At 33.1% G+C, this 27593-nt stretch overlaps 3 protein-coding genes across 4 annotated transcripts; 1 reads left to right on the forward strand and 2 right to left on the reverse strand.

The window, feature by feature from the left end:
• On the reverse strand, positions 357 to 13403 carry LOC109719699 (transcription factor GAMYB-like). Its single transcript, XM_020246481.1, has 4 exons — positions 13339 to 13403; positions 12223 to 12520; positions 708 to 1449; positions 357 to 592 (listed from the first exon to the last, which is right to left on the reverse strand). The coding sequence occupies exons 1-4, from the start codon at positions 13401 to 13403 to the stop codon at positions 357 to 359; spliced, it is 1341 nt and encodes a 446-aa protein (XP_020102070.1).
• On the forward strand, positions 16755 to 18724 carry LOC109719044. Its single transcript, XM_020245540.1, has 4 exons — positions 16755 to 16999; positions 17106 to 17228; positions 17967 to 18069; positions 18171 to 18724. Exons 1-4 carry the CDS (start codon positions 16905 to 16907, stop codon positions 18441 to 18443), a joined length of 594 nt encoding a protein of 197 aa, XP_020101129.1. The 5' UTR covers positions 16755 to 16904; the 3' UTR covers positions 18444 to 18724.
• Positions 21713 to 27052, reverse strand: LOC109719101 (UDP-galactose transporter 2-like). 2 transcript variants are annotated; one of them, XM_020245631.1, is made up of 6 exons: positions 26745 to 27052; positions 24375 to 24577; positions 23361 to 23545; positions 23066 to 23266; positions 22561 to 22722; positions 21713 to 22323 (listed from the first exon to the last, which is right to left on the reverse strand). In XM_020245631.1, the coding sequence occupies exons 2-6, from the start codon at positions 24499 to 24501 to the stop codon at positions 22000 to 22002; spliced, it is 999 nt and encodes a 332-aa protein (XP_020101220.1). In that variant the 5' UTR covers positions 24502 to 24577; positions 26745 to 27052; the 3' UTR covers positions 21713 to 21999. The 2 variants fall into 2 exon arrangements, with proteins under 2 accessions (XP_020101220.1, XP_020101219.1); XM_020245630.1 differs by having other exon boundaries at positions 24375 to 24580.

Raw genomic sequence — 27593 nt, forward strand, 5'->3', positions numbered from 1 at the left:
GCGAGGCAAGTTCTTCCACCGAAGATGGTCGAGCAGCAACGCACCGCTGAAGCAAATTCATTTGTTAGTGTTTTAAGATTACCTTACCACAAAAGTTGCGTAGATAACCGCCAAAGTTGGTGTTTACTTGCGTGCCTCTGAAAGCAAGCTGTATTTACATGCAGAAAACGTTTTGGAAACATATTTTAATTCTGTACACCTACAAAGTAATTTGTGGAGCAACATATATACGTGACAAAGTTGTTACTTCCAATTTATTCAACATCGATTAAGGACAAGTTCCCGATGATGCACTGACACGAACTATCATGACTAACCCCACGAACCGATACGAATCGATCACTGATCAGGAAATTCTAAGAGGTCTCGTGCTTCTCTTGACCGGAGGGATCGAAATTCCTGATCTCGAGTGATGAGTCAAGCCCGACGTCACCATTGAATGGAGCCGGATTTCCACAATGCTGAGGTTTGCGCTCGACTGCATCGAGGAACTCCGTCATGTCTTCACTCAATCTAGCCTGATCATTAACGAATTCGTCCGGCCTAGAGAATTCTTCTGTAGGTGACATCTCTCGCACACTCGATTTTGGACCTGACATTAGTGTACTCAGACATGAAAACAAGTTATACCGTGATCGGTGTTCGAATATATAAAAAGGATCAATGAAATTCGAATGAAATTCAAAACACTTGATGGTGATTCTTACCAGGAAGCGACTCGTGGGGAATCGTAGCTAAAAGATCGCTGACAGTAGGTGAATTGTGACTTTCGGGCGTCGATTGAGGTCTCGAATTAGATAGTACCTGATGAACCACTGCTTCCAACATGCCGTCGTTTTGCGGTGGGACACATTCACTTTGAACAGATGTGCTTGGGACATGAGCTTGAGCATAAGCATCAACCGAGTCGAAAGGAATTGGCAAGGGAAAGAGCTCCATGGGCTCATCAAGAAGCCCGTCAAAGGACGCAAAGCCAAAGGAATTGCCGCATACGAGCGCGTGATCATTCCTGCTAATAACGGAACTGCAAGAAGGCGCAAAGTTGTTAGTAAACTGGTAATAAATGGGCGAACCAAGACCGCATTCAGGCTCATCGGATAAATGCACGAGTGGTGGAAGTCCGGCAGAGAATGGATCTGTCAGTGCATAAATTTCTGACTGGAAATCTTGAACAAGCATGTTTGCAGGGTGAAAACTATCCATTTGGTGGTTAGAATTCGCGCACTCATTTATGCAATAGGAAATCTCAGAGCCATTTTCTTGCGAAAGCTCGTAGGGTGGATTAATGCCGCCGTCGAATGCACCGAGAATCTGTGTTTGCTGCTGCTGCTCTTCATTCAACACCTGGAGCTGGACATTATCAGGATATGAGGCCAGTTTGGCGCGCTTGAGCCTCTTCCTTCTAGTGTTCCAGAAGTTCTTTATCTCATTATCAGTGCGCCCTGGCAACTAAGGAAAGAGTAAGCTGGAATTAAAGTGTTAAAAACCACAACTGATGATCTGAAGGAAGAAATTATTCCACTGACACATGATACTGAAAGAAAAAGGACTACTACTATAAGTGCAACAAGATTAAAATGGCACAATAGTTCTTATTAGTACTTCGAATCATCTTTCATTATGCAACTTAAATATTTCTTGCAGTTTTTCACAAACTGAGCTCAGTTTGTGTCAGCTAATTAGATGAAATATCCATTTTAGTCCTACAATGTACAATTGGAGCTCTTCTTGTTCCCTAAGGTAGCGTTTGGTTCGGAAACAAAGGAGGGGAATAAGCCGTTGTTCCCTCTTTTGTTCCCAAACGCTGCGTTTGGTACCCGAGAATAGTAGTTCTCGGATTTCTGAAACAAAGCGGTATAAGGCTGGACTGCTGTTTCACCTTTTCCCTGAAACAAGCTTGTTTTCAGGTGAGAATAAGGTTAATTAAAGTCTAAAAATAATTTTAATTATAATATTAAATAATTAATTAATTTAATTAATGTATTTAAATCATTATTTATTGCTTAAATAATGATTTAAATTATTCTTAATTTATTATTTATTTTATTATTAATTAATTTATTTATTATTTATAATTATTCTTAATTTATTATTATATACTATATTATCTAATTAATTAATTATTAATAATTTATTATTTATAAATTTATTATTAACTAATTAATTTATATTTTATAATTGTAACTCTTATTCACTTTGTTGTAATCCAACCATCCAAACAGTATTTATTTTATTCCTATAAACAACTCGTGAATTTTAACTAAACACTGGCCAAAAAAAGTCTTCAATATTGTCGGGGAATGCTTGCTAATATGATTTAGTCACATTATCATTAAGGTCTAATGTGGTTATTGTAGCGCGACAATGACGGAACTCACACTATTAAGATACTAACCGTGCTAATTAACCAATAGATACATAGGATCCCAATAACCCCCAACCAAAATATGCAAACAATTGAAGTAAAATAAGTAGAAAGAGAAAGCCCGAGTTCAACCATATGACAAACAGATCCATGTGGTTTACCCGCACTGGACTGCTCCACGAGCACGAAGAAGATCCAATTCACCATCAAAATGAAAAAAATTATACTGAGTTGGATAGAAATAAAGGAATAAATATTTTTTAAAAATTAATATTTTTATTCTTGGAATAACCTACTATTCTAAACTACAGAGTAATAAACAAAAAATTGTCTTTAATTTGATATTTTTTATTTTTATTGCCTGGAATGACCATATTCTTATTTGATAATTTTAGGAAAAACTTCAAAAACCCCCCATATGGTTTCGTAGTTTCTCACTTTGCCCCCCTGTGATTTAAAATGTATCAATTTGCCCCCTAATGGTTTCATTTTTATCTTTTCGGTAGCTTTTTCGTTAATATTTCATTAAATTATATACAAAAAACTTCAGATACCCATCTAGATTTATCAAATATTCACTTTAGTACCCTTTAATTTTAACTTTATCACTGATTTAAGAAAAAAAAATAATAAAATTGATAAGAAAAAGAGAAAAAAGAAACCACAGGGGGGCAAATTGATACATTTTAAATCACAGGAGGACAAAGTAAGAAACTACGAAACCACATGGGGTTTTTTTGAAGTTTTCCCATAATTTTATTAAGAATAGTTAAAATAGTAGATTAAAGTTTATAGAATCAAGATTTGTCCTTATTTATATCTCTTACTTATAGAATATTTAATATACGTACAATAATGCATATAAAAATAATATATTTCATAAAATATAAATAATTAAAATGTTATATATATAATGCTATTATAATCATATAATTACCTTATACAGAATACTTCAATATTATTATATAAAATACTTCAACAACAATATATAAAAATACATCAAAAATAATATATGTATGTAAATAATTAATGACAATATATTTTTGAACATTATATATTTATAATATATTTATAACCTTATATAATATTTTATTTTTATAGTATATGGTACATTATAGAATAATGTCTAATATAAATTTATAACATTAATAAAGATAATATAATATAATAATAGCACTAGTACTTGTTTTAGCATTAATAATAACATTGTTGAGGTAAAACAAATAAATAAAAAAAGATTATGGTTGGCCTGTAATATTAATTTCGACTTATTCAATTTTAATAGGCCTCGTATGAGCTTAGAAATTTTTGAATATAAACATAATTCGGGCCCAACAATAATAATCCAAACCCGTTTAAAAGGTTCCACATATGAGCACACTCATGTGGGCCTCAGAAAATCCCGTTGAATTTTCTTTTAGTCTATCGAAAAATTCAGGCTTCATTTCAGTCTAACGAATATTATTATTTGGGCTCAATTGATTTGGATTCAACCCGACCCATTGGATGCATGACAGCCCATATCTGTATCCACATTCGAAAATTTAATTTTTTTAAAACAATATAATATGTTCAAATTCAATTTTAAATTTTTTTAAAACACCAATCAATTAGAAAATATCTCTTATCCTAACGATCTCATATATATTCTTTTTCATTCAAAATTCAATTTCGAATTTTGAATCACCAACCAACTCCATAAATATTCTTTTCTCAGCCAATCACATCCACATTCTAAAATTCAAGTTCGAATTTCAAAAAAAATTCAAATTTTTTAACTGACTTCTCAAAATATTTTTCACCCAACCCCACAAATCGCTTCACTCTCAAAAATATTTCAGAAACTATAAATAAAGGATAAGAAAAGATAACACAAAGAGAGCACAAAAAAAAAGAAAATCTCCCTCCCTCTCTTCCCTTATATATATATATACTAGTGTTGGGCCCGCGCTTCGCGACGGGTAAATAATATTTTATCAAATTTAAACATTTTAATTTATACAAATTTTAATAAATAGTTTGTAGTATTTTAGAAAATTTAAAAATTTTAATTTGTACCCAATCCAAACGGGCCTAAGTGTATCAAATATGATACAGGAGATTATTTTCTGCCTATATAAAAATATGCATTATATCATATATAGGTGATAATAAATTATCTATAGATGAACATATCAAATCTTTGTGGCATAGTATATTAAAAATTAATATAGTCTTTACTTCCTAAAGGGAAAAAATAAAAAAAAAACTAATTGGTTAACTGACACTAAGTTTTTAATTGATTATCTTCTTCTCTAATCAAATGAATATATTAATTTGATCGGATTAATCTACTTTTTCGATAAAGGATAATGATGCAAATTGGCTAAAAAAATAAAAAATTGGGACACTATAAATGCATGACAAAGAAAAGGAAAAGAAGAATAAAGTAATCTACTATATTGGAAAAACAAGAAAAGAAACAATATTATAGACCAAAAATCTAATAAATTTTCCATTCTACTTTAGTCGATATTTATAGTGTGCTTATAATTGAAAATTTTTATAACTGTTATCTATGAAAAAGAAGAGACAATATAGAAAGAGTAAATGGGGAATTTAATTCTCTTATTTAATTTTTATTAGATGAACTGTCAAATTAAAAAAAGCATTATTGGAAACTTTATTTAAAAATTCCACTCTTAGAAAGAAAAACGGTCAAATTAAATGTGCATTAATTTAGAAATTTTTATTTGTTTAAAGTAGAGCATGAAGCTAATTACTTTCAGCTACTAATTATGGAAGCCAAAAAGATTATTATATATATAACAACATTGGATTAATTATATGTATTAATTATATATTAAACTATAGTTATTATTGTGATTATATATCCATATCAGTTACTGATCATTAAATTTTTCATTTTGTTCTTTCAAAATATGGTAAGAATTATAAATTATAGATAAGAAGTGGTTTAATTCAAAGAGGGGCTGTAAGAATGAAAGATAACTTGCCATGTGACAAGAATTATTGTGGCTTCATATATATATATATATATATAGCAGGGCTGCTGTGCTCCTAAGCCGTTTTCGATGATGGAGTTTCCGAATCAACGATCGGCTCCATTAAACTTGATCTAGCGTATTTGAAGCTTCTAGAAAATAATTTTTGTAATTTTTCGATATCATTTACCTAGCAATCGAAATGATTCAAAATCAATAATTTTTAATGGCTGAAAATAAAATTCTATAAAAAATGGTGATATAGCACTAAAATTTTCGATCGGAAATATTGATCTTGTTGTAGATAGTATTAAAAATTTTGTATCAAAATTTTATCTGATTTGAATACTTTTACACCGTTAAACTTGAAAACGGCAGATATCAACCATTAAATATTATGGATTTTGAATCCTTTCGATCACCAGGTAAATGATATCAAGAAGCTTTAAATACGCTAGATCAAGTTTAACGGAGCTGATCGTCGATTCGGAAACTCCATCATCGAAAACGGCTCAGGAGCACAGAGGCCTCCGTGCTTCTGAGAGTACAGCAGCCCTGCTATATATATATATATATATATATATATATATATATATATATATATATCAAAATAAAAAAAAACTCTTTTTCTCCCCCCCCTTTTTTTTTTTTAACCCTGCATAGGTCATGCCACTATCGTCATCTACACTATAGTCATCTTCAACCACATCGGTTTGACATTTTCGAAGGAAGAGGAGAGGGGAGCCAATGATTTTCCGTTTTTTCGGACCCTTCAACTCTTTTCGAGAATGTTAAATCAAGCATGCCGGGTATCATCATCTATGCGACCATTGTCATCTACGCTGTAGTCATCTTCAACCTTGTCCGTCCGTTTGACGTTTTCGAAGAAAGAGGGAAGGGGAACAAATGGTTTTCCGTTTCTTCGAACCATTCGACTTCTTTTGAGAACATTGAATCCCTCACACCAGCCAAAAAAAAAAAAAAAAAAAAAAGGGAGAAAAAGAGAGAAAACACAAAAATTCTATTGCGAATGATTTCTTCGGACAATCGTACTCAAAATTCATTCATTTTGACTCAAACTGATGATTTCTTCGGACATTTGGATTTTAGTTCAATCAAAATTGCAATAAGATTAAAAAGAGAATTTTTTCCGACCCCAAATTAAAATTGTAATTTTAAAAAGAGGATTTTTTCAGACCCCAAATCAAAATTGCAATTTAAAAAGAGAATTTCTTCGGATCCCAAATTTAAATTGTAATAAATCAAAAAAAAAATTTTCTTCGGATCTCAATTCCAAACAAAATAAATTTAAAGGTGTATGCAAAGCAGCTCATATAGCCTTAACCCAAATCTAGCCCAAATCCAATCCACTTAAAAATAAGATCCAAAAGCCATAAAACCTAAACCCATAAAAGCACAAATTCAATCAAATCCATCATAAAAGCCCAAATACAATTTAATTACCATAAATGCCCAAATCCAATCAACTCCACCATAAAAGCCCAAATTCAATCTAGTCCACCATAGAAGCCCAAATCCAATCTAGTCCACCATCCAAGAGCCCAAATCCAATCTAGTCCACCATCCAAGACCCCAAATCCAATCAAATCCACAAAAACAACCAAGTCCATATCTAATCCACTATAAAAATTTGAGCTCAATCCAATCTACCATCCAAAAACCCAAATCCAATCAAGCGTAACCCAATCTAACCCAAACTCAACTTCAAACATGAACTTTTACCATAAACCAATTTTTTTTTTTTTTTTTTTCACGGATTATGAACCAAATCCCATACCCAAACCCTATACACCAATCTTATGAACTATGCCAAAACTTTACAAGCAAAATCACACCCAAATCTCATACATCAAGTTCTATCACGAAGCCAACCTCGTCATGGGTCTCGACCTTTTGCTCTACTACATATAACTAGAGTAAAAGTCAAATCAAATTCGACTAATTCTAACACATATATTTAAGGTCTAGTCAATTTTTTGTTCTAGCGCATATAACTAAAGTGAAAGTCAAATCATCTGACTAACCCTAACACTTATACTTAAAAGGGTATAGTCAACCTTTTGCCCTAATATATATAATTAGAGTGAAAGTCAAATTAAATTCAACTAATCCTAGCATATATACTTTGAATCTAGTTAATCTTTTACTCTAACACGTATACCTAGACTAGAAGTCAAATCAAGCCCGACTAGTCATAATATATATATTTAGAGTCTAGTTAGTCTTTTGCTCTAGCCTATTTATCTAGAATGAAACCCATAAATAATCAAACTCTAATACATACACTTAGAGTTCATTAAAATCAAATCCAACGAACCCTAACGCAATACCTTAGAGCTTAGTCAGATTCTCACTTTAGCACATATAACTAGAGTGAAAAATATATTAAACTCGGTTAATTCTAATACATACACTTAAAAATTAGTCACTCTTTACCTTCGGATAACTTCAAACCCGACCTACCTCAAGACATATACTTGGGGTTTGGTCCATCTTTACCTTAGCACATACAACTGAGGTGAAATCAAATATAATTGGACTCTAAAACATACTCTTACAACCAATTAGACTCTAATACATATATTTATAGTTTAATATCGACTAGGTCTTATTACATATACTTAGGATCTAGTCAACTTCAAATTCAACTGAATCCTAACAAATACACTTAGAATTCAGTCAATCATCAAGATATGATTCATTCCATCCTCACTATAAAAGTCTCCTAATCAAAGGTAACCTAATGGCAGGGGGTAATTAATAATAGATACTTGCGTCTATTGGAAGCCATGAATTCGCAATACCTGATATCCATATACATATAATACTAATCTGAATCATAAATACTACCTCACGAAAAATCCAAACAAAAAAAGATCGACCATGCGAGGTGTGTCATTCGTGGTGGCAGACAAACATTAATAAGAATAATAACTACTATTAGAACAAAGTTACTATACTTTCGAAAGTACAAAGGAGTTTGTGCTTCCAACTTTTTGGAAGTTGGATCAACTCTTTTGACCATTTATGATATTTGGATTAATATTATTATCCTAGAGGGACCACTCATCTTAGGAGAACCGGTTACAAGATGATCTAAAGTCCAGAAAAAAAGACTCTCTCCCGGTCGGTTTTGATAGATTGTTAACCCCGCTTCTTAGGTTTGGTCGAGGATGGGTTCTTCCGGCTGTTGTGGTTTGACTTCCTTTTTCACTTTTTTTTGGTGGCTCCTTGATTTTGATGATGGATGATCATCGGGGGTGGACATCTATATTCGGAACTAGCTCTGGTGAAAACTCGATTGGCTCTTTCAAAGTGAGCATAAATCAACCAGCAGCAAAAGACGATGACTCTTAGAAGATAAGGCGACTACCTTAGACCTTGCTCGCAAAGATTATCCACCTTCAGCAGGTCAACAACTCCATTCTGGTTCTGGGTGAGAGGGGTCAAGGTGGCATGCCACCTCTTTGTGAAAATGCCCCACCCCAGATCTTTGCATGTAGATCTGGAGATTACTGGTCGGAAGATGCGTGGAAAGAGAGCGGCGGCTCCCTGCTGGATCAGAAGATCGAAAAGCACATGATTTTTTAAAGGAAAGGTCAATAGCTACAAATAGTGACTTCTCAACTGGCGAAAGCACCAATTCCTTTACACTTTTGAAAGTATAGTAGCTCTACACTTATTATTATTATTATTATATTACTATTACTATTGAACATTATAAAATATTTTAATGTATCATATATATAATATAAAATACTTTTATATTACTTTAAGTACCTTTAATAAGCTAAGTATAGATATCCCGGTCCGACTGAAATAACTATTCTTGCTATTTTTTAGCTTCATTTAGTTCGGATATAAGTAAGAATTGCTTATTTTATGGATAAATACAAGTTCATTATATATAGAAACTAGATCAATTTTGCATTTGGATGCAAATTGGGTTGTTCTGAAAATAATGTAGCAGTGTTTGAATAGTTAGATTAGTACACGGGGAAGAAGAGTTACAATTTTAAATTAAAAATATTTTATCTAATTAATTAACATAAAAAATATTAATTAAAAATAATTTAGTAAACTAATAAATTTATTAGCTATGAATATTGTATGAGATAATAAAAATATATTAATTAATTAATTGAATACAAAAATAATTTAACTGTTTAATTAGATAGTAAATTATTTTAATCAGATAATTAGTAAAGAAATTAATTAGATTATTCAAAATACTAATGGTTGATCAATATAAATACTAGTTTATGAATAAACACATTAAAATATTAATTTTAATTAGCTAATTAATTATCATTAATTAATTAATTAATTATTTATTTAAGTAATAGATAATGATTTAGCTACATTAATTAAATTAATTAATCATTTAATATCATAATTAAATTTAAATTTAAATTTATTCTCACTTAAGAAAAAACTTGTTTCAGAAAAAAAGAGTGGAAAAAAGATGAACAATAGTTCCAGGCTTAGAACAAGAGGGTTCTATCTCTAAGTTTTGAATTAAGCAAGAAGAATAAGAGAGCTTCTCCAATCTTCAATGTACCTCCCTTTAAAAGAGAATCCTAGAGGGAAAAGACAAACTTTCATACATAATAAAAAAAAACCTCTCATAACAACTCATTTAGCCTAAATAAACCAAAAAGACTAATAAATAAATTTGACATTAATTTAATTTTTCTTTTCTTCTTCTTTCAACCAAACAACCTTAATGAAATATTATTTTTCTTTTCTGTAAATCAAATACTAAAGAGTGTAAAATTTATTTTTTTTGGATTTTTTTTTTATCAAAAACCAAACGTCCCCATTAGCCAACTGTGCTTTTCTAGAATGTATTAAGCTTCAATGAATTTTCTTATATACGAGTTTTCCCGGGAAAAAAAAAAGTTAAACTCTTTAAAGCTAAAAATTTTAGTTTATATAGTGTTTAGTACTATATATTTCAGTTCTGTAAATTAAATTATTGTCCTATTACTTACATTGAATTATACGGTTATGTATAATATTCTTGATTTTTTCTTAATCATGTTCATTACTTATTAATTATACAAATGTTTTAAATATATTATAAATTATGGAAGATAGAGATAAGGGCAAAGTTGTCATTTCTAATTATTTCAATCTACTTTTCTCACTATTCTTCTCTTGTTTCAAAAAATTAACCAAACATCATTTTACTTATTCCAATGAATAAGCTGATTTTAAACCAAACAACAAATTACTTTTATTTCTCTCCATTCTAGAATAAAGAGATATTCCAGGGACAAAAATAATTAATCCTGAGAATCTTATTGTGCAGCCAAACGCAGCCTTAGAGTAAGCATCTTATCTAGTTAGAGTTTACACAATTATTTAGGTTAGGACACTTAGGGTACGTTTGTTTCATCGAAGTTGAACTTTAGATCGAAGTGAAATTTGGTTGAAGTGGAGTTCGGTAAAAACTATTTTTTTTCCGCTGTCTGTTTCATAGTTTTGGAAGTGAAGCTTCATTAGTTCTACCATTTGTTTGGTAGAAAGTGTGTGATGTAAAACTATAATTTATATATAAATAATAAACAATTTAATAAATAAAAATAATATAATTATGTTTTTTATATAATTAAAATTTAATTTAAAACAACTAAATTATTTTTTTATACATAAATTATAGTAATACAACAATAAAATTATAAAATAAAAAATATTAATACTTAATTTATCAATTTTTATCATATTTAAATATAACTATTTTTACCTAGCATATTATTTTATTATTTTTTTTACCTCTATTCACCGTAATTGACTTCGGCTCATGATGGGCCGAAGTCAATTATGCCGTTTCAAGTTAACTCGTTCCGACCGTAACTTTTTTACGGCGAACCAAACAACGAAAGTGATAATTGATGACGAAAAGACTTTCTTTCTCTTCACTTCCACCCCAGTTCCATCCAAACAAACATGCCCTTATATGACAAGGTATATAATAAGCATAGGATGATCCGTTCAAACAAATTAATAAAATCCTTCTCGAAAAGGTTAATTTTCATGTAGATGATGAAATCTAATCTAATATAGACATTATAAAATAGAAAAAGTAAAAAAATTTGCCAAAATTATGATTTTACATTGCCTCACTTTATTTTATATATAAAAAATAACTCCATATTATAAAAATGAAAATAATCACGATCTTATAATGGCTAAAATAAAAAGAAAAATGCTAACTCAAAATAGAATATAATTCTATATTATCTTCATTCATTAGAAGGACTTCTTTTTTTTTTTCTTTTTATTAATTTTATCGTAGGCCTCCGATGCCGCCGATGCCGCAAAATCATGATCTTATACATGCAAAAAAAAAAAGAAAAATGCTAACTCAAAATAAATTGTAATTCTATGCCATCTTCATTCATTCAAAAGACTATTTTTTTTTTTCTTCTTTTTATTATCTTATCATAAGATTATATATTTTTTTGTCGTAGATTTTGACTGTCATCTTCATTCATTGAAATGACTATATTTTTTTTTTCTTCTTTTTATTATTTTATCGTAAGATTATTTTTTTTTTGGTCGTAGATTTTGACATTTCTGAAAATAAAAGCACACCGTACTTATAACCGTATTAGCCCACTTGTTCCCAAATATGGCATGGAGTTCGACAATGATATCCGCCTCCTATGTCGCAAAATCATGATCTTATTCGTGCAAAAATAAAAAGAAAAATAAAAAGAAAAATGCTAACTCAAAATAGATTGTAATCCTACCCCATCTTATTTTTATTAATCTCATTGTAAGATTACAATCTTTTCTGGTCGTAGACTTTGATGTTTCTGAAAATGAAAAGCACGTGGTACTTACGAATTGAACCATCTTCGCCCACTTGTTTCCAAGAATGGAATGGAGTTCGACAATAATCTCTGCCTCCTCCGGCGACATCGGGTCTTTCCTCAAATCCGGCCTCAGATGATTAATCCATCTGAGCCGACAACTTTTACCGCACCTCAAAAGCCCCGAATTCTTCTGCACGACGTTCCAGTTCCCCTCTCCGTGCTTCGTCACGTACTCCGTCAAAATCCTGTCTTCTTCGGCCGTCCATGGTCCTTTTCTCAAAGCCACGACGACCGGTCCGTCGTTACTACATTCCTTCTTCTTAGTTCTGATCATCTCAATACACACTATATATTGTTAGACTCTGTGAACGTCAGAAACTAACACTTGGAGAAATAGAGCATATGAACTACCTCGAAGGCGCCATCAACCAAAGCAGTACCGATCAGTGTGAAAGAACCAAAAACGCTGAGAAACAAAGAGAAGAGATAGAGAGAGAGAGACGAGTGACTAATTAGCGATACTCGTCTAAATTCGCGCTATATACACGTATACCTATACTCTCTATTATATATAACTATAACAAATCATCTTAAATCTTTAAAAGATAAAAGACGCTTCAAAACTTTTAAAATATCTTCTTTATTTTTTATTTTTTTTATTTAAAATAATACCTCTGGTATAATTTTTTGTTATTCAAAAATAATTCCACCGTTAGCTCATCTCAGATTAAATCCGGATTAAATATTTATTAAAAGTTAAAAAAAGGTCAAAATGCTTTTTTGGCTCTTAATTTAAGGGTGCGTTTGGTTCGAGTTATCCTGACAGGATTACAGGCAATCCTGCCAGGATAACTGTGTTTGGTTAATCCGCTATGTAATCTGGTCGTTAATGTAGCATTACAAATCGAGCAGAATTACATCAAAAATATTAACGGGAGGGGGGTCGTGTATCTTGCATTACTAAAACCCGTTAATACTACATATTATGTAAAATGACAATTTTACCCTCCAACAATCCCAAATCTAACTAACAGTATTATTTTCATCTCTCTCTCGCCTTCGTCCCGGCCCTCTCTCTCGCACGCCGCTTTTTCTCGCTCTCTCTCGACGTCTCTCTCTCTTTCTCTCTCTCGCGCACGAACACCTATCATCTTCTATTGCGTCATCCTCCCAAATAATCATCACGATCTCCTTCCCTCCATTCGTCATTTCCGCAAAAAACAATATTCAAATGACTACAACATGGGTAATTTTGGAAAAAACTATACTTTTATGTCAGGATTATTAAATTTTATAAACTGAACCAAACATATTAATGCTATAAACACTGTAATTTAGTATTACATTACTGTATTAAACCAAACGCTCTAATGCAGCATTAGTAGTAATCTCACGCCGAAATCCAACATACCTGAATATGTCGAGATACTTTGTAATATTACATAACTCGAACCAAACGAGCCCTAAGAGAAAATAAAATAAGTTGATCATGATGGACGGATATATTTAAAAAGATAAAAAATTAAAATATATTTTTTTGTCGTTAAAATATTCTTTTGCTCTTAATTTAAGGTAAATAAGAAAAATTCATAACAGTAAAAGAGTATATTTGAAAGGTTAAAAAGGTAATGTCATAAAGATAACAACAATAATAACTTAGAAGAGTCCGGCTGTGATACTATCGATAGCATTAAGCGTTTGGTGCTATCAAGTTTTCCGCCGTTAGATTTAACTCTTTGACTATTTTCACCCGTTCGATTATACTATTAAACTAATAACTCACTCAACCCTAAAGGACCCACATCATCCTAACCGTATATTTTTTCATCCAAAAGCAGAAAACCTAATAGCATCAAATGCGTAGTGCTATTGATAGTATTCCAGCCTAAGTCAAACTTAGAATATTAAAAAAATATTTTTAATATTAAATTTTTAAAAGAGATTAATTAAAAAGTCGAAAATAATTGCCCCTAAAAGATAAGTGGATATGGGTAAATCTTGTGCTATACTATTCGAATAATTGAAGTTGCTTTTGTGCTTTCTTAAATACTTCAATTTTTAAACACAAAACATTAAAATTTGTCTCCATTGGGATTATTGCCATTTATATTTTTAAAACATTAACTCCATATAATTTAGAGTAAATTGCACGTGTGGTCTCAAACTATGAAATACATGACTTCTTAGTCTTCGCACTTTAATTTATTATAATTTTTGACTTAAATTTTTAGAATTATCGTAATTAAATCTCATAATCCAATTAAGTGAATAAATTTTATAACGTATCATTGATATAAAAGTAGTGTGACATCTTAATTATTATCGTATCATTAATTATAAAACCATTACATCTTCTTCTTCTTTTACATTATTAATATATTAATATTTAGTTAATGAAATTGGGATATAGGACTTGACCGTAATAATTTTAAAAGTTTGAGTAAAAAAATTATAATAAACTAAAATTTGAGTACCAAAATGTCACCCTCCTCATTGTTTGAAGACCAAATTTGTAATATGTAATATAATTTAATATATAGGTAAAAAGATTTTTTTTTTTTTGGTTATAATTGGTTTAGCTTACTGTCATTCCAGGTCAAAGCGTATATGCTGATTTACTGAAAAAAAAAATGTCTAAATTTTTATTTTTTATAGTCAAACAAATAATTTGAACTAAAGAAGTGCAATTAATTCATTACCCATTCATTTCTTTATTTTTAGATTCAATGCCTATTCTCTATATTATTTTATGCTAGAATTTAGATTTTGAGTTACATAATCGGTATCAGCGTGAATATCAGTTTCAGCAATCTCTACATAATTCGATATTAAGCCTTATTATTTTTCTAGTGCAATGTTATATTCACAATTATTTTTGGTTGTAATCTTACAATATGTCCATCCAAGGATTAAAGTACCCATCGGCACGGACCGTATCCAACTTGCCGTACTGTGCCAGTAAGTTACCGGCACGATACAGCCTTCGTATCGATGGTACAACTCAAAGTCCTCTATTCTTAAAATTACTAAGTAATTTTATTATTAAAGTTCAAAAGATTTGATAAAAATACATAATAAATAATTGACATATTTTATTTGCTAAAGAAAATAAATATTTCATGTCTTTACGTGTTCGCGCACATAAATTTTTTGTGACTGGCACGCATCGGCACGGTGCAGTACCATGCCGGCAAGTTTTCGGCACGATCTCGTGTCACGACACTTAAATCTTTGTGTTCATCCATAAACTAAAATTTTTTAACTTGTCTTTTCACTCCCTATTTTTAATAACAATTTTTTTAAAAAAATTATTACAGTAGGGGGATGGGTTTAAACACTTAGATGGAGGATTTGTAAACCTTATTGTTGAAGAACTAACTTTTTTCGGAAAAGATGTACTTGTTTCCTTTTATTATTATTTTTAATAAAACTTAAGTGAATTATGATTCGTCATTACACTAGAGTTAAGCTCCTACACTTTTAAAAATACTGAAGCATTTTGTGTTTATAACTTTGTAACCATCGGATCGTCTCAAGATCCGTATAGTATTATTAACGATATATCTCATTTAAGTTTTTTTTATTAATACTATATGAATCGTGAGGCAATCCGATGGCTAAAAAATCACAAGCAAATTGAGCTCCTCAGCTTTCAAAAACATAGGAGCTCAACTCTCATTTACTATTACTTGATTAATTTTCTATTACAAATTTTGGATCGTATATATTAAATGAGGTATTGTATATAATTAAGTCATTTGAAATAAATAGTACATTCAAAATCTAAATTGGAAGGGCATAATTAAAAAAATCAGATAGTAAAATTAGATTGTTATTTCAAAATGAAATATCTAAAATTTTTAACTATTTTGATTTAGTTTTATTATTTTTCAAAAGGTCTTTTTAAACAAGTATAATCCATAAGACATATTGTGCCCTGTGAGATGATAAAGAGTCAAATTAGGAGATAATCATAATTTTGGATTAAAATGATACTTTAAAAAATATGTACACGTCCCTATCATATGTATAACCTACGATTTTAAAACTTAAAAAAAGATAGAGAAAAAAATATGTACACGTCCCTATTATCTTTTTACTCTATTTTGAATGCTGAATTGGATTAGGACTTCGTTTGGATGTGGGATTGCGAGTACTCTTTATTTTTTTGCTCTATCTTGAACGTTGAATTGAATTAAGGCTTAGTTTGGTATTGAGGCCTATCAAACGTTATTAAATAAAATAAAGTTGAGAAAAAAGCATAAACGAATATGCTTTTGCGTTCTCCGTTGGGACCGCAGAAAATATATCCCCGCACGTAACGTAATCTCTTCGCAATCCCAAACGAAGCCTAAGTCTTCCTTTAGAATTGCGAAAGATTGCGTTACGTGTGGATAGAGAGTCGGTTATGATATTTTTTTTAATTTTTATTTTATCAATATTTTATCTATTAGCTTTGGATGAGCTTCAATATCAAACAAAGCCAAAATAAAATTATTTGGCCAAATCAATTTTTAAAGAACTTACTTGTCGATCCGGCTCAATATAGGTTGGTTGAATCCCTAATCCGTCGTCCCCGCCCGCCCCCCCTCCTCCCTTTCCGTTCCGTCTCTGTGCATATTTCACTGCCGCGGCAGACGGACATAAGGCGAGTGTAATCGCAGAGGGAGGGAAGGGCAGACGGACTTAGGGAGAGAGGGAGAGAGAGGGATGTCGTTCATGCGGGGGGATCTGCTGACGCGGATGCGGAAGCTGGTGAAGGGCCTCGCCAGGCCCGCCCCTGCCTGGCTCAAAGCCATGGAACAGTAACGCCCGCCTTCCTCTCTAATTCTCGATTTGTAAACAGAACAGACACACACACACAACTGGTTCTAGGGTTTTATGACTGACTGCACCTCGGATCACAATCAGGGCGCCGCCTGTCACCTTCCCGCGGACCGACGGCAAGATCAAGAGGATCGAGCTGCCGGAGGACGTTTACATCAAGCGCTTCTACAAGAAGCACCCCGATTCCTTGTATCACGACCCCGTCAAGTAATCTCCTCCTCCTCTTCTTCTTCTTCTATTGACGCCGTAGTTCGCAGACTTTAATACGTTGCAATTTCTGGTTCAAGCTTTCTGAATTGTTGCTGATGTGCTAGTAATGTGGCATTTTATTAGTTCTGACGTTTTCATTACAACACTGCCGACGCTGCTGCTGCCACGTTAGCGATGCATCATTATTTAACCAACTGAATTAGACTGCGGCACTTCATTGCAACAATTCAAAAAATTTGAGCCAGGAATTGTAACAAATTAAAGCCATTTGAGGACTCAAGCGTACTCGTGCACCTCAAAAGTTTGAAGACCAAAAATGCAATTTAACCCTTTTCTTATATGCGTTGTTGTTTCTCAAATTGCGAATTTCTGCGAATATCCGAGATTTTGCGTGTTGCAGTTGTTGATTGATATTGTTTATGTTACAGTTTTACTGGATTTTTTTTTTTTTTTTTTTTTTTTTTGAGTTGTTTGTTTGCTCTTTGTTTGGAGAGAATGTAATGTCTTCATCCTCAATATAATTTACAAGGAGAAAATTTTGTTAGTTTTGAAATGGTTAAGTTGTTTGAGATTTTGAAAAGCAAGGATTGCTGGCGACAAGACTTTTTCCGCCGTTTGTTTCTTCTTTATCTCTTAATAGCGTGATTTTGCTTTTTATATCCTCGCATTGTTGCTATTTAATTTGTTTTCGTAATCTAAACTCTAATTGGAATATCGGATATCCATTTTCAACAGGATAAGTGGGTTCGATCCGCCTCCTTCGCGAGTTTTCGCTTGGCGTGTGTTGGAGCTGAAAGGGCAGGGAGTCAACGAAGATGAAGCTATGGCTGTAGCTGATGTTAGTAGCACGCGCCGTTCTATACTATAAAGCTATCATTTTATTCACACTGCTCGCGCACCTTTCTCTATACTAAGCACACCTTTCCGCTTTAACTTCAGATGGAATATCTCGCCGAGAAGAGAGCGAAGAAGAAGGCGTACAAAGAACTGAAGCAAATCGCACGCCTCCAGGGGAAGAAGCCGCCTCCGAACCCATACCCAAGCGCCATCAAAGAAATACAGGCGGAGGAGAAGAAGTTTGTCAGAGATCGTTTCTTCAATCCGAAGGTGCTCGAGATTGTGGAAAAGATGAAAGAAGAGAAAGCTGCCAGGATGCTAGAGCAACAGCGAGAAGCCGGCGGTGGTGGTCCGCCACGTAGTCGAGCTTGGTGAATTCAATCGTCTGGTATTTGAACCGAACTGTTCTTTAAATGCCTGAAAATTTGAATGAAAATCATGAGATATTTTCTATGTTATATTTTTGCAATAAAAGAAATGTTGTTGCATAGGGGAGTTCTTATATTATTGTTTTCTATTTAAACTTGGCATGTACAATGTAGCATTCCAATCTTCTTGTATTAGTAAGCTATGCGCATGTCTATCTATGAAGCATCGGAATCAATGACGTACATGTTTGCCGCAATATTGATATAACAAACGAGACAAATTTTAAAGTGTTGCTTGTGCGTAATAGATAGTATCAATTTATTTGGGGGCATGCACAAATCTCGCTGTCCAACAGAAATGTAACTTTTAGGTCGATGAAATCCTATGATTTCAATGATTTCGCCGACTTGACAGTTAATTTCAGGGTAGACTTTTCTAGCTTACTATCTGTCATTGATGGTTTCAAATGCAACGACTGGCGTCTTCTTTACGAGTAACATTATTGTTAGTGATGCCAACAAACATTTGACAGTTCTGGATATAATAGATTGGCAGTCTGCAGTGATTATATGGTTATAATATTTTGCTAGCTTAAGATCCATAGAAAGCTTAGAAGAAGCAGCACAGCAGATGATGCTTAACCAAAATGAGAAACTAGAGTCTTTTAACAAAGGACATTATGTTGGCAAGGGGATTAAGAAGTTACAGATGGTGCTACCAGGGCATGCGACATTATTATTTTTGAGAAATTAGTGAAAAAGTAGGCAAGTGATACCCTGGCAAATGTTAAATTTATCAATGTACGACCGAAGTTTCTATACAACATGATTAAGCTATCAACGACTATGATTTTTTTCTTTTATTTTTGATTTCGTTCGCATATCCCTGTGATGAAATGTTTAGTAATCTGAACTTCAACCAAAACTGTGAATGAATGGTGCTCCCTCATAAGCATGCTTTTGAGGTTGAGGAACCAAGATTTCACGATTTGTGGATATCTGGCATTCTGAGGGATATTTTTAAGTCTAGTAAGTAATAAGTCTCTTAATTTCCTCCATTTTTTTGGCCTCTATATTGCTCGCTCTTCCTTTTTGTTTTTCTTTGCTTGAAGTTGTATTCTAGTCTTTTTATTGTCCGCTGCTTTATCTATTTGGGTTAATTAGAATTCCCTCTAACATCTGTATGCATACAATTTAATCTTGTTGAACATCTGCAGTGTACCAAACCAGAATTGTTTTTTATCAAATTGGTGTACACCACCTAAGTTTTTCACCATAATGACCTTTTTTCTTCTAATTGTTCATTCTGGGAAGTACCCTTTTTCTGCGTGCATACAAGGAAACAGCTGTAATCCTCTTATTCATGTTTCTTATGTCTCCGAGTTGCAAGTAAATAGGTAAGGAATGAGAACTCTTATTATTGTCTTCTTAGAACATTAATAATTAATTAAGGTGGCTAACGTGATCAGAAAAGGCAGAACTTTCATATTAGTGATACAATATGCACAAGAGTATCTGAAGTAAAACATGGGGGGTGGTAAGTTCATCAAAGTGCAATTCGTATGTTGTTTCTTAACTCTCTACTGATAAAAGTAAGTTTAAAGAAAAAGATGAGAAAAAGCCTTTGTTCTGAAAGTTGCGCATACTTCTCTCTGTTTCTTCAGAAAGCTGTTTTTTTCTTTTCTTTTTCCCAACATCAGTTATTCTATTACTTGGAGTATTGTGAAGTAATGTATATTGAATGTATACATTCTTTTAAATTTACAATTCCTGAATAGTGATTATTGAGTTTGCCGCATCAACTTGTCGGTGTAATCTGAGTGATAATCCGGATCCTGGACAAATTTTATGGTTGCTGTATTTATTTCCAACCAGCAATTACAATGCGAGCAAAAGTGGCACTGGGGACAGAAGAGATTCAGTGAAGCAATGTGGATGTTTGTGGAAGTGCAAGAATATATTCAGCCAGAAATATGTCTCTGATGTACTTTTCCTTTTTGTCAGTTATATGTTGAAAACCATTCCCTTTCATTTAAAAAAAGATGAAATATGATCTTGTGATTTCCTTAGAATAATTTTGATACAACTGCAGCGATAACTGCACGCAAGTTAGACATAAAGCGTTATCTTGTGGTTTCCTGCAAAGTAGGTATTTGTGTGTGTCCTTGAAAACCTTACTTGTATGTGTGCAATGTGCATGGTCATAGAAATTAGCAAACATTTTGGAGGTAAATGTCCAAAAACCAATTTCAGTAGTGTAACTGTCCAATTTCACATAGTTGCAGGGAGTATATTTGCAGTATATGTAGTGGTGCAAAACAGTAGCTTACAATATTTGGTGGTGGGAAATGAATTTTAAGAGGTAGTTAGGTAGCTGGATACAAGTGATTGTGTTTAGGAGTTTTTGGACTACAACAAAATTGTTGCTAGGGCTGGCAATCCAGCTCGCTGCGCATGAGTCAACTCGAAATGAGCTCAAGATCGATCGCTTGTTTAATAAACAAGAGCCGAACATGAGTTAAATTTTTCAGCTCGAAATTTTAACAAGTCGAAAACTAGCTAGAGTCAACTCCCACGTGGTCAGCTTGATATAGTTCGAATATATATATATATATATATATATAGAGAGAGAGAGAGAGAGAGAGAGAGATTATATTTTGTGAATACCAATTGTATCCTAATTTTCTTTTAACTTTCATCAAGTAGTAGGGCTCGTGTTCGGCTTGCTAATAAATAAGCAGAGCATTTTTTTTTTGTTTGGCTCGTTTAATCGGCACCTCGACAGGTTGTTACTATTAAAAGAAAAAAAAGAGGAAAAAAAACTGATATTATTGCCGAAGGTGTAGGTCCTTGAATTGTGCATTATGTGCATGCATTTCTTTTTTTCACATTAACTCTGCTGCTGCAGTACAACAGGGGTAGCAAATTTTAATTAATAATCCCAACTTCCCACAATCTTTGATGCTTACAAGTTGCTGATCAAGAATTTTTGTGGCATAAAGTAAAGTCGTGCTGGGTATTTACCAGCACAGTACAGCATAGCGTTTTGCTTAGCGTATCAATGTGTATTGTTGACAAATATAACTGCGTATATACTTTGGTACAAAATATATATATTTTTTGGCACCAATATATTCTTAATAATTAAAAAAAAACAAAAGAAAAAAAAATCAATCATTGGTTGAGCTCCGATTCCCACCTTTGCTGTGTAATCTGTAGGGTTCTGCCACATATCACCTCATTGAGTTTTCAGCAAAAATCATGACAAGAAAACAATTTATATGAACCTTGTTTACTAAAAATTTGTCCAAAGAGTCTCAAAATGCAACATAAACTGTTGAAAAACTGTAGTTCTTTTACAAGCTTGGATAAATGAGGTATAGCCAATCACTATATACCTAAAGAATAACTTACTCCCGAGGAGGGAATTTGTGACCATTAAAACAAAGATTTCGATATAGAAAAGAAATATCAATGAAACAAAACTATGATTGTGTTAGTAATTCAACTAATTTTGCTTCTGTCACTAAATTTGAGGAATCTAAACTGCGAACGGGTCGATTTTAGACCTCCTCAACTGCTTTTGAGTCTGAACTGCTGACAGGCTTCTGCAATCTTTCTACAACCGGATAGCTTCGACGTTCCTTCCCCCCGGGTTTTGCCGAGGCGTTGCCGTACCAAACCATTCCTATAACAGCTAGGATCATGCCGAGAACTACGTGAAAGTTGAGACCCTCCTTTCCGAAGAAGGTGAATCCGAGGATCAACACGAGTATCGTCTTCATGTGACCTATCACCTGGAAAGACACCGCCGAGAATCGACCTATGCATATGAATTGGCTCAGGTTGGTTCCAACCGCTATCGAGCATGACGAGATTATGAAAAGCTGCAGAGCGGAAAGTAGAGAATTTCGATGAGACAATAACTCGTATATATTTTCTACCGTTCAGTCGTGATTAATCTTAGAAAGCCAATGGTGTTCATATTAGTAAAATCTCATGTAAACGAGAAAACGAAGAAGCAGCACATTACGTAACAAGATTGCGAAGGTGTAGCAGCATTTGTACTATCTTTCGATTTTCAAATCATCACATACTTCTTAAAATGCAGGGTCAGTAGTTACCACAGAAGGCACAGTGTAGTTGAACGCGTCCACCCGTTTGCTGGTCAACCAGAAATCCATGAAAGGCCCTACTAGCAGAAGAGATGCTGCCTGGCCAGGAGCAGTGTGGCTCAAGAGGTTGAAGGACGTAAGCGAATACTTCCGTTGAAGAAAATGAACATACTGCGTTGAAAAGCAATATTTAAATTACAACACAACGGAGCAATGCTAAAAGCTAGGAGGGCTTTTTCTTGTTGAGTATTTGATGCCGACTTATTTCATTCCACAGGCAGTGAAAATTTCAATTTACTTGTACCAAGCCACTGTAGCATCTGATTTTGCCACTTAGCGCTACACCCTTCATTTAAACAACGATAAATTGTTTCTAAGTAAAAACTATGTTTCTTGTGGTCAGGAACGGAACTTGCGATATACGAAGTAAGAAAAGAAATCAAGGACTAAAGTACTTGAGTAAAAGCTTCAGAGAATTAAGTCGCGAAATTGGAAGAGCCTTTTGTAAACTTACATATTGTTGCAAAGAAGTGCTCCAAACTGCTATAGTTGCTGCTAATACACCTCTAGCATTGACGCTCACGTCGGTGACCGTACAAACTGCAACACCTACGAGAACCACCACTATACTGAGCTTTGTGTCCCGAGAATAACGGACCTTATCCAACAAAACTTCTAGGAGACAAGATACTGGTATCATACAGAGCTTCGTTATCTGGAGACCACGGAATAGCACGGAAATTTAAAAAAAAAAAAACTCATCACTCAACCAAACTATTAAGAAATAGTGCATAAGATCCATAATCGACCTGATAAAACCCCACGGAATTCCACATCAGACTGACGTTCATGCCGACAATTGACAAGTTCGCACAAATGACGAACTTGATGAGTTCAGGTACAGGTAAGTGGGAGGGCTGAACAAGTCCCAACCACCTTAGAACAATTGTCATAATAGTCGTGGTTGCAAAATGCAGGCCAGTTAGTGATGTCGCTGTAAAACATAATCACGAAAACAGCACCAAAATCAGGAATGCTTTTTTGAATGGATCAAAATCACACTTCTTAGCTGTATCAGATTAATAAAATTTCTGCAATATATAGTAAGAAAACAAACATAAGGGGGGCAAGTATACCCGCAAATCTTACAGGTTCTCGCAGATCTGAATATTTGCAAATTTTCGGTTTTCATATACAGTAAAATGATTTTTAAATTAAATGTGCAATGAAATGGATCCAAATGATGATAGATGGGCCGGCAGGTGCGAAACATACAGATACAGAACGCAAACATTGACACTGTATCTTTACTAACAGTATAAGATATGCAGCCTCGTCGTGTATAACCCGAAGAAAGAGCAAAGTACATGGGTGAGAATGTTTTAACACGGCGAGTCCTTAGAAAGATGAGAAAGGCCTTACTACTACCTATTGAAATTCCGCATGCTGAAAGTCTATGACACGATAAATGCAACAGAAAGGATGCGAAGAAGATTGCACTCCCAGTCAGAAAATTCAAAAATCAAGTAGTAGATTAAGTGGTTGTAACAAATCTAATTATATATCGCCATAGAATACATTTCGAAGGAAATGAATTTTGGGTAAGTGATTCTCATTGTGCCTCTGCATGAGTCGAACGTTGATCTAATACTTGTACTACCATACCTAATAAATTAAAGACAAAAGAAAAGTTTTAAACTGTAAATGTACATAAAGAAGTTATCGCAAACTCACAGTGTGAACCAAACCCCGCAAATGTAAGAGATTAAGCATGTAGCAGAAATAATCAACTCAAAGCTCGTTATAGCCTTTTTTATACTTACCAAAACTGAAGCCATAGGTGGCCATTAAAGCTTTGTTCACCATAATTATTCCAACAGAAGTCACTATGTTGAACATCCATGCCGCAACATCTAAAGCAGCTTTCCTGTCAGCTTTGCTTGAAGTCATCTCTTCTTTCACAAAGTTCAGTTCCGCAGGCGCTTAAAGATGTGTTCTACTTACTTACCATCTCCGATCTCGGAAGCTTCTATTTCACACCAGAGAAAATCAAATTTCATTATTTAGCTCTTATCAAAACAAGAGATGAATCAAATGATGGAAGTATAGAATGATGTATCAAAAAGAATGAGAACAAAGTTATCCATCCACAAAACTAATATTGTTTAATTTGTCGTATTCTGTCTATAGGCATAAAACTGTATTTACTGCGCATCCTAAAAGATCGTATTTAATGTCGCCTCAAGCTTAAATTTATGAAACTAACAAACAATTCGATATCATATTGTCGGTGATCTCAAACTCTATGTTGTAATGCTTAGCCTGTGATGCAATCCAGAAGTACAGAACCAGCTTATAGATATTTTACTGGAAAAGTCCAGAAAATCGCAATAGAAGTTTATGTCAAAATTTCCATCTCAGCAGATTCTAACGTAAATTTGACCGTGCTTTTGGATTTTAATTGAAAAATATCCTAATTATTCCAATTGGAACTAAATGAGGAACCATTAGGGACCATTTACAGAATCCTAAAAGAATTTGAATGTGGTCCTGATTCGATATATCAGGTTCAAATTGGAGCTTCCATTCTCTAATAGTTGAGGAATTCGGTCTAGTTGCTTTTTCATATATCATATTTCTGCAAAAAATTAACAAGAAACCATCCACAACGGCAATTCTCTCCACCGGAGAAGCATACCTGAACCCTCTAAAATGCTGTACAGTTGATCGGCATATCGCATAAGGAAAGAAAACGGAAACAAACACAAAAGCATGCTTTCACTGTATCCATTTTTGCTTTCTCTTTTCTGTTTACAGTTATCAAAAATCATTGTATTATCAGTAGAAGAGCGACTCGCTAAAACGAAATACAAGTTGCACAAATCCATGGTGTCAAAAAAGGGCCATGTCATTTGACATCAACTGTGACATATATGTTCTCTAGAAAACCTAAAAGAATAGCCAAATCATCATAATCTGACAGGAGTAAATTCACATTAACAGCTCTTTGCGTGTTTTTAACCTTTGGCTTGTTAGTTTAGTAGGATTATGAAATACTTGAACTTGAATTAGCCCATGCGAAAACATTTAGAAGGAGCAGCAATTCATTCAAAGTAAAAAAATCTTATCTAGTAGATTGTGTGTGACAAATCAACTTAGAAGCTTCATTGCATCACTGAACACTTCGAAAAAACTCTACCCATTAACTGATGTTGCTGTGACCGAAAATTAATAACTAACATAAAGCATTCAACTCAATCAAAAGATTGAAACTGAGAATTCCAACTTCCAAATGGAGTAGAATTCGGCTCTAAATTACTTCCAACGGATAGTTTTAAAGAAGTGAAACTCCAAATGTCACAATTTTTGTTCTGAAATTTAGAATGTTGGATCTGCAGAAACAACAATATAGAAGACATCAAATTTGATGGCTTCGCCATAAAATTATGAAATTCTGACTAAAATGAGATCAAATGATGCAAGATGCACGAAAATGTTAGTGTCGTATACAAAATCAACCATCTATGTAGATCTACCTACCAAAAGTATAGAACTTATTTGCACACTCTTACGCTTTGTTTGAACACATGAACATCTTATTCAATGTATCTCTTAATTTGTTGAGGAATGTGATCAAATGTGTAAACTGGAATATCATATTCAAACTTCACCTACTGAATCATGATCGCCGAGACCTCGTAGGCCTTGTTTTGATGTCGGAATAAGTTATCCTATGATAACTTATTCGATATAAAAATTTCCTTATGTATAATTTGGTAGGATAGTATAGTTCACCTACGAAAAAAATTTATCTTCTTTCGGAAAAATAACTTTTCAAGATGAATATACTATTCCATTCTAGACATTTGATCGCTTCTATTTTCCAACTACTGGTAAAAAAAAAAAAAATCTCATTCCAATCACACAAGAAAATTTTGATGTACAAACTCAATGCATAAATCTTTTTGATGTCCTCGGCATCTTCCAAGTAGTTAGCAACTTCGCAGCAAACTAAATGACATTCTCAAACACTATTTTCCAGTTCATAACATCATATATGCATCATCATCATCATCATCATCATCATCATCATCGTCAAAAAAAAAAAAAACAAAAAAAACTTCTTTTCACCCATTAATATCATAAAAAAACGCAGAAAATTTAGAAAAAAAAGGGTGAGAATCAGGAATTACATGGCAGAAGGAGACGATCCGTAGCGAAGAGCTTCGGATTTTTAAGGGAGCTTTTCTTGTAAATAAAAAAAAAAAAATTCTTTTGGGATTTGGCTCTTCTCCGTGATCCCAAACTCTGCTTGTATTTATCTACATGATTTCATCTAGAGATATATATATATATACATGCACATATTCATAACGAGATATATATTCATAACGAGATCTGGATATATATATATAGAGGGAATCTCCGTTGTATAAACTATAGGATCTGAGAATATTTAATCCTTTTAATTGCGCAAGGAATACTCAACTTTTAAGCACGGATTCATTTTTGGTCCACCAAGGCTAAATTTCACTTTCGCACTTGAATCTTAATTTATTGCAATTTCTAGTTTAAATTTTCTAAATTATTATAGGGAAAACTTCAAATACCCCCATATGGTTTCACGCTTTCTCACTTTAGTAACCTGCGGTTTAAAGTGTATCAAGTTAGCCCCTGTGGTTTCGCACTTTCTCACTTTAGTATCCTGTGGTTTAAAGTGTATCACGTTAGTACCATGTGGTTTCATTTTTCTCTTTTCGTCCGCTCCTCTATTAATATTTTGTGATATTATATAAAAAAACTTTAGATACCCTACCTAGTTTTATCGAATATTTACTTTAGTATCCTTTAGTTTTAACTTTATTACTGATTTTTTTTTCCTCTGTTATTATTTTGTTAAATTATATACAAAAAACTTCATATACCCTATCTAGGTTTATCGAATATTTACTTTAGTACCCTTTAGTTTTAACTTTGTCACCAATTTAACAAAAAATTAGTGAAATGGGTAATAAAAAGAGAAAAATAAAATCATAGATACT

The sequence above is a fragment of the Ananas comosus genome, linkage group 13, assembly GCF_001540865.1.
Source record: "Ananas comosus cultivar F153 linkage group 13, ASM154086v1, whole genome shotgun sequence".
NCBI classification, from domain to species: domain Eukaryota; kingdom Viridiplantae; phylum Streptophyta; class Magnoliopsida; order Poales; family Bromeliaceae; genus Ananas; species Ananas comosus.